This window comes from Haliotis rufescens, unplaced genomic scaffold (assembly GCF_023055435.1).
Source record: "Haliotis rufescens isolate VD_foot unplaced genomic scaffold, xgHalRufe1.0.p SCAF_7, whole genome shotgun sequence".
In the NCBI taxonomy this organism is placed as follows: Eukaryota; Metazoa; Mollusca; class Gastropoda; order Lepetellida; family Haliotidae; genus Haliotis; species Haliotis rufescens.
Window position 1 is genome coordinate 21,511,820 of NW_025964361.1, and position 8,366 is coordinate 21,520,185.

An 8,366-nucleotide genomic window follows, 5' to 3' on the forward strand; every position below is an offset into this window, starting at 1 on the left:
TCATATACCACTGGTTTCTTTGATCCAACTTTACAATGGGCAACAATGCTCATATACCACTGGTTTCTTTGATCCCACTGGACAATGGACAACAATGCTCATGTACCACAGGTTTCTTTGATCCCACTGGACAATGGACAACAATGCTCATGTACCACTGGTTTCTTTGATCCAACTGGACCGTGGGCAAAAATGCTCATATACCACTGGTTTCTTTGATCCCACTGGACAATGGACAACAATGCTCATGTACCACTGGTTTCTTCTGGACAATGGGCAACAATGCTCATATACCACTGGTTTCTTCGATCCAACTTTACAATGGGCAACAATGCTCATATACCACAGGTTTCTTTGATCCCACTGGACAATGGGCAACAATGCTCATATACCATATACTGGTTTGTCTGACCCTAACGTACAGTATACAGTATACAACAATACTCATATATCACTGGTATATATGTCTGATCCTACAGGACAGTATACAACAATACTCATATATCACTGCTTTGTCAGTTACAGACTCGGTTACACGAGGCTGTGATGGAGGTGTAATGGGGTTAAACAATATTTGCTAAAGATCGTGAACGCTTGATTGCATAAATAATTAATATATTCTTTATTGTCATGATACACTCTTGCAATAGCAATATTTCTTCAAATAGAAATTATCTATACATATTGACTGGTCTCCATATCTGTTGATACGGCTGATGTCACCTGCTGTGGTATATCTTCCAGTTGTTTCGTCCAGGTTGACCGTCCCCTCAAACAGCCCTCCCCCTGGGGATGTCACGAACGTCAACTGATATGTCAACACTGCCTCAGTTCTGTTACCATAGTGAACAGTCCTGTTGATGACGTCATTTAAACTTTGTTCAAAATGAAGAACCCGTTTATTTGGACTCATTAAAACTGCTTCTTTGATTTCTTGGATTTCTAAAACTTCACAAAGATGACCATAATAGAAAAGTTCTTCATTGATCTGATTTAGGATACTTTTAGCTGCGTTAGTAACATTAACTGACGACACCGGGACATGTTGCCTTTCCAAACACATGCACCAATGAGGCAAGATGGCGGCAGTGTCACATGACCTGTCACGTGGTACTTCACTGAACAAGCTAATACCTCGATCTGTCACACTAGCTTGTTGAACGTTCCCATCGAAGTATAATATATCCTTCAGAGTTTCATACACGTCAAACGGTGTCGTCAGTCTGTGAGAATTCTTCTTCATATTTTTAATTAACTGTGGATACTTTTTCTTAAACCATCGTGGAAGTACAAAAAATATAAACGGCAAACGCTCTTCAAGTTTTCCAACAAAAGTGTTCCGTATGTTCCCGTATCTGTTTCCATGGTCACTAAAATAAATCAACATCGTCTTTTCTAGAAGGCCGGACTTGTGTATTCGCTGAAGGTACCGGAAGTGAGGATCATCGGCTGCGCCTGCGTCGTTAACATTGTCATGACTGAGCCTCGTTATGAATGTAAATCCAAAGTGCGGTTTGTCTCGGTAAAGTTTGGAGAAATCTTCGGCATATTTCAACACCATGTCTGTCTCCAACCTGTCACCAACACAGTTGTGATCATGATTCCAGACCGATTTATGTTTCTCCATCGCAATACTAAACACTCTGTTGTAGTAGTCTGCCGGCGGAATGTGGAAACCCTCCTTTAAATATGTAAAAATAGCAATTTTAGGAGCATCTTCAGCATACAGAGTTCTATACCCACAGTTAGAAAAATTCTTCCATATGAAATTAAAGCCATCAAACGGTTTGCTTGACATCGTTTCATTCCAAGGTAGCTCGGCAACAAATTTGCCCGTTGTCATTGGTACAATGTTGACAAACGTATTATCAGCAACTTTGGTGTATCCCAACATTTCTATAGCTTCTAAATCCTCAAGAAGGTATGTTCTCGACATCGGCATCTGACGCATAAAATTTAATCTGGATAGTGAGTCAACTCCAACCATTAAAACATTCATTATTTCCTTTGGTTTGTTAATTGTTACATGACGTTTAATATTTTTCTCACATCTTTCATCCACGGCTTCTTTCGGAATAATCAGCGAATGGAAATTGGTGTTAATTGTACCCTCAGACTTGCTGATACAATAGATTCTTAAGAACTCATCTGAAATCTCAACATCCTGGTAAAAGGGATCTCCAAACTTGCCGTAAAAGAACTGAAAATCGGATTGGTTTTTCCCTCGCGTGATTGGTTGATATTTACAGTACTTAAAATCACCTTCATAGAAATCATTCACTGTTGTCCAGTTGATTCGTAGTACATTGCCATCTTCGTATGTAATAGACGGCTTCCCGTAACACAGAATTTTCCCTCGACGTCGAATAAATCGTGAAATAGAGCTATCGAAGGGATCCAGGTTGGGTATGCGACATGCTGGAGTGTCGACCAGGAACCCTTGAGGACGTGGAGGAGTTTGTGTGGCGATGACCAGTCGTTGCACAGGGCTGACTGGGACGACGGGAGTGATCCAGCGTGCGACCATAATGGTTGCTATGGCGCCAGCAACACTTAAGGCCAGGAAGAGTCGAATAAGCTTTCTGACCCGTGCCATGGAGTTCTCCTGTTGGAAGAGAAACAAAGATACGTCAAACGTTTATCATATCTATAACTGGCATCATATAATATAGGACATAACGTAGTTTAGATCTCCTCAATGGGTGATGTGTGTGTGCAGGGAACTAACTCCTGGATCTACACTCCTTAATACAGTGTGGATCTCAGGCAAAGGCAGGAATACTTTATTATATATGAATAGGAAAAGACAACACATACATTCAATTAACTGGTAAAGCTTTCAGATATTTCATTTCATAGTTAATTGGTAAGACATAATAATGAGCAATTAACTGGTAAAGCTTTTAGATAATTTATTTCATAGTTTAGAGTTAAGACATAATAATGAGCAATTAACTGGTAAAGCTTTTAGATATTCAAATAAATAGTTAACACAAAATAAGGAGATTTATCGAACTTATTCAGATACCATATTATAAGTGCCATGATCGCATACAACATTGTGCCTATATAACGTAGTAATGAATGACAATCATACTAATGACATAATATTTCATTATATATATTCAATAATTTCATTCATAAATTCAATTACAAAATGGACATAAACGATCATTTTTAAAATACCCTTCACGCTCAATGTAGCCAACATATCATAATTTGAATTTAAAAGTAAAAGTAAAAGATAAGTGAAATACATCACTTGTGCATAGGAGGAAACATTACCGTGCTGTAACCATGGTAACTAGATACAGACTTAGCGTCACTTGTGTTTGTGTTTTTCAAAGAATATACTGAGTTGGTATACCCATCCGAAGCGATTATTCACCAAAGATGTACTTTCAGCAAAAGCGTTCTGAAGTATTATGTTTTTTGAAGAGCCAACATGATGATAGAAATTCGTTATTTGTATTGGTAATGTGTAGATAAGAGGATAGAATCCTAGTTCTGTTCGGCTTGCCCAGTTGTTTGTTGTTTTGTTGACATTTAACATGTATTTACAAAATCTGAGCAGCAGTTTCTCGGGGATTTATGAAACAAAGTTGTTCAGGGGGATTGATTTCATTATAATATAGGATTACTGGCTCGATTAATGTTTTGAATCATTTGCAAGCAAGCGCTATAGGTATATCTTGGTTAAAATTGGTAGACTGAAGCCTGTGGTGGGCCTTTGGCCCTTTTTCAGGAGTGGTTTAGCACTATTTTTAAGTTAACAATTTGCTTCAAATGTTGTTCCTAAGTATATATATATATCCGTTACCAGTATTTTGATTCACCCACGCTCCAGGTATTCTTTTCTTATTTTTCTTGATTTGCCGAACACTACAACACTTGTTTTGTCACGATTAGTCTTTAGGTTATTTGTTGCACAAAATACATTTAGACTATCAAGTAGGGGAAGCGGCAAATAGTACTATGTCATCGGCAAACAAAAATGACAAATCGTTAAACCATTAAGTGTCATATTATTACCATCAGATTTGATATAATGTGGAAGATCATTGAGGAATATATTAAATAATGTGGGAGACAAAATGCATCCATGTCTTACCCAGATTTTAGAGTTAAAAGATTGTGAAATGCCCTTGTCAGTTTTCACTTTATAAGAGATATCATTATATAGTGATTATATTTTTAACACCTTTCCTGAGATTGTATTTGATAATAGCTTTGTTAGGAGTATTGATCTGTCAACTGAATAAAAGGCCTTTGGAAAGTCTACAAAGCAAGTGTATAGCTTTTTCTTTTTACTTTTTGTTATATCTGTTAATGTTTTAAGAACAAATACATTATCTGATGTTCGGCATCTCCCCGAGGCAAGAGAGCTTACTGACTTTTAAAGTCCAGTTTCCACCCTCGTCGAACTAGGCTGGAAGTCCTGGGCTCGATCGTAGCGGCACCAGTGGCTATTACGAATTATGTCCCTTCTAAGCCTCTCAAATGGACCAATCAGATTCCACCTCAAGATCAAGATCTATATTGTGATAAAACGGGTCTTACGTCGAGAAGTGCATCAAATCACGAGAGCACCTTGATTAAAAACATGAAACGATTTGGAAAATATCTTTTGACAACGAGTTGGCGGTGCACATGCTTTTGCAAATCCTGCAATAGACCGAAATCTGCACGACAGTTTACGGACCGGATTTCGATTTCATTGCACGATTTTGATTGGACTATGCATAGACTCGTTAGTCCAGCCAAAATGTAACTCCATAATGCCAGCCTAGTTCGGCAAGGATGGAAACTGGACTTTTATAGTCAGTTAACTCTCTTGCCAAGGGAAGATGGATGTTCGGTATCCCCTTCCAGATCCAGACTGACAGTGGTCTTGTATGAACGCATGGGAGTCATGGGAGCCGTGCTGATTTACACTTGTCAGAGGGTACACAAATAGTGATATAGACAATAATATTTTTCACCGATACAGACACCGGGATTGGATTAGTTCCTCAATACACTCTTGCTTGGTGTAAATGCATAGCATGCATGACAAAATCGTGTCATCCCGGGCTAAGCCGAAAACTTTCATGTTTCTAAAGATGCAAATGGCGACGATTGAATACACCGCTGCAATGTCTGAGTTTAACACGGGATACTTATGACGTCTGGAACTAAACCGGGAGTGGATACCAGATTTAGTTTTTTTTATAACGCAACAAAAACCATTTGTTTTATTGCGACAAGGTCCTCGGCTATCCAGTCAGCGCCATTCGTTGGATAAATTCACAGGAATAATTCGTCACCACAGCTTTATTTCGCAAGTGACATCACATTCTCCATCTCTTTCATCCCTAACTTAACTCATTTTTTTCTCTTGATCAGTCGTGTTATATGATTGGATGCCTTGATTCGAATCGAGATCAAAGCAAAGCTATGGTAGCGAATGTCTCCATTTGTTTTGATAAATAATACAGAGGCGGTAAAATAATCGATGATGTTGCGACAATTTTGACGGATATTTTGTTATGTCTACCTTCTGTGGATATTTTGGGGGCATACGGTTCTTGCTCATTTGCAACCCAGGCAAGTGTGATTAAAATCATTAACGTTCTCCTCAGACGGAGCTCTAACGTAGAACAAGAAAGTACCCCCCCCCCCCCCCCCCCCCCCCGATGTACTGGCACAGCTGCAGTCGTTGCAGATCAGGTATAGAGTAACCCAGCGAGTCCTCATCACGGCAAACGGTTGATCTCATAAATGTCAGACTTCAGCTTTATGGTGCTAATTGTTGCAAGTGTTAATTTCACGCCATCGACCGATTCACGCTCTGAAGTATTGTCATCACCTATCAGAGGTGGTACCGGCGCTGTTGTAATCAAAAGGGACACACTGTATCGTGCCCGATTCTGTTATTGTTTGCCGTGTGTAATCCTGCATATTTGCGGACTTACCGTTCAAAGCAGCGTGGAATCCAAGTTAGCACTCGTGTTGGTTGGTTTGTTGCTTTACGCCGCACTCAGCAATATTCCAGCTAAATGACGGCGGTCTGTAAATAATCGAGTCTGGACCAGACAATCCAGTGATTAATATCATGATCATCGATCCAGGCAATTGGGATCGATGACTTGTATCAACCAAGTCAGCGAGCATGACCACCCGATCCCGTTAGTCGCCTTTTACGACAAGCATAATCACCTTTTACGGCAATCATGTTGGAATAGCTGCAGTACAAGTAATGGTGTAAAGCAAATGTTGTTGATTAAGCGGCTAAAGACATTTATAAAGTTCCTGGGTTTACTCTAACGAGGTACTGACACCTGGTAGTATTTGTTGTGGCTGCTACAGATGTATAAAGTACGTTGTGTAAAGTAGTCAGTGAGCACCCATTCCAAGCGCTGTTTAATCCATTGTTTCGTCTTTTGGTCACGTGTTACTTTAGGTCATCCAGCCTTTAAGCATCACTCTATGGCTTCCTTCAAGATAAAAAAAAGTGTGAGTTGTGGGTGATAAATGTACTCATAGTAAAAACAACAGTCATAATACGAATAGTCATAATACGAATGTGAATTTGGTTCTTGTTTTAGACAAAGAAAGGTTTCGGAAAAGAAACTTTGATTTAAAAGAAAATAGACCTTTTTATTCTGTATGTTTTCGTAAGGAAACGCCTATGTTCAGACTACATCCATTGTCCTTACTTAGTTCCTCCACACACTAGAGGCATATTGGAAGAAATGGAGACACATGTTGTGGAATATCAACCCCACGCATTCGTTCTGGCAAGTATGATCAATTAAGATAAATCAGATACAACGTGTGTGTGTGTGTGTGTGTGTGTGTGTGTGTGTGTCCAAAATATGTCGTAGGCCAAACCACACCAATACCCCAAGTGAGTAGCGACCTGCAGTCGTGATACAGGATAAAGAGACCATGCGTACAGGTTGCTGGAAATTGTCGCATATTGACTTCCATACTTCGTATTACATAACTAGGAAGGTTAATTATATTCCTGTAAAAAACATATTTTGAACAATTTTGCTTATATTTTTCAGCTGAAGTTGGAGTTATTACAATTTGGAAAAAATGCAAATCGGTGCATTACTTCACAATTTAAAAAAAATAATCATATCACAAAATTAACTTGAATGTTGTTGATGGGACGATCTGTTAGATTGAGGATGATGTTAGAAACTAACGGAGCAATAAAAACAAAGTATACACTTGATTTGACCATTAAAATACAAACGTTGTCAAAGCGGTACAAGGCTTTCAAAACGATACAAACTAAATGTCTAAAACTCATCTATGATCCCCGTTGTTTTTTCGAAAATGTACAGTCAAGCTTTTGTAAGTCATTTCAGGATTCACCGACAGAAAGTATTGACAGGCTATCGACAAGTGATGCTTTTTATAAGAAATAAACTTAACATGAACAACTTGAAGAATGTGTTACAGGACACTATGTCTTCTGACATTACGCGTAACCTTGTCCTGCACCACGAACGTGGATTATTGGCACTGTTTATTTCATTTCTAGTTCCCTTAGCAAGTCTAGAGGATTAAAACAGGAAAGTCTGCGGATACGCTCGTACGTCGTATTCCACATAAAATCAACATAAGTATCAGGCATTCATAGATTTGATTCAATTTTAAGACAAAGGAATTTAAAGAGAATACAACATCATCGACTACGCTTATAATCTGAGTGGATCCATGGGCCTATTGATGAATACATTATAGAGTATAGGGGTATATTAATACTCACATCTTGATTCGTGGACTTCTAACACGGTAGGTTGACACAAATCCAAGGTTTCTAAACGGTGGTTTAACTGCGTGTGGGTGTATAAAACTAGGAACCACAACGAACAATCTGCATGTGTCATCGCGAATCAAAGTCGGGCTACTTCAGGAGTGCACCTGCGCTGCATTGCAACAATTGCAGGCAAGGCGAAATGAAGTGAGGTTGAGAGTACTAAATACTGTTCAGATCGATCAAAAAACAGTTACTGAGAAAACCATTACCTGAATATAACAAGGGTTGGTCCTGGTTTTCAATGGAGTCCTCCCGTGCGTCTGGGCGCCTCGTGTTATCACAGAGCGTCTGAGACACCAGTCACTGATAACACCATGGAGATGCAGTGTCGGATTTCAAAATCCTCCTCCTCAGCTACCGAAGTTCCTAAATCCAGAATAGGAGCCATAAATCGATATGCAAGTATCCCAACTTTTCAAAAGTGAAAAGTTCAGCTGAATATACTTCTTTGAAGAAGTGGGAATAACTACCCCTCCTTGTTCCAAGGCGATCGCGTACTTTCGTCAAGACATTCTTCTGCGTGTGTTTGGCAGTGGAACCTAAAGTAGGC

The 8,366-nt window shown here is 39.2% G+C and overlaps 1 protein-coding gene across 1 annotated transcript; it reads right to left on the reverse strand.

The window, feature by feature from the left end:
* Positions 1–598: 598 nt before the first annotated feature.
* LOC124139838 lies at positions 599–8,366 on the reverse strand. The gene is made up of 3 exons (XM_046507210.2): positions 8,026–8,366; positions 6,319–6,476; positions 599–2,605 (listed from the first exon to the last, which is right to left on the reverse strand). The coding sequence occupies exon 3, from the start codon at positions 2,594–2,596 to the stop codon at positions 629–631; it is 1,968 nt and encodes a 655-aa protein (XP_046363166.2). The 5' UTR covers positions 2,597–2,605; positions 6,319–6,476; positions 8,026–8,366; the 3' UTR covers positions 599–628.

What these genes read in the sequence shown, in the direction of transcription:
- LOC124139838 (XM_046507210.2), bottom strand. Translation starts at nt 2,596, where the DNA reads ATGGCACGGGTCAGAAAGCTTATTCGACTCTTCCTGGCCTTAAGTGTT.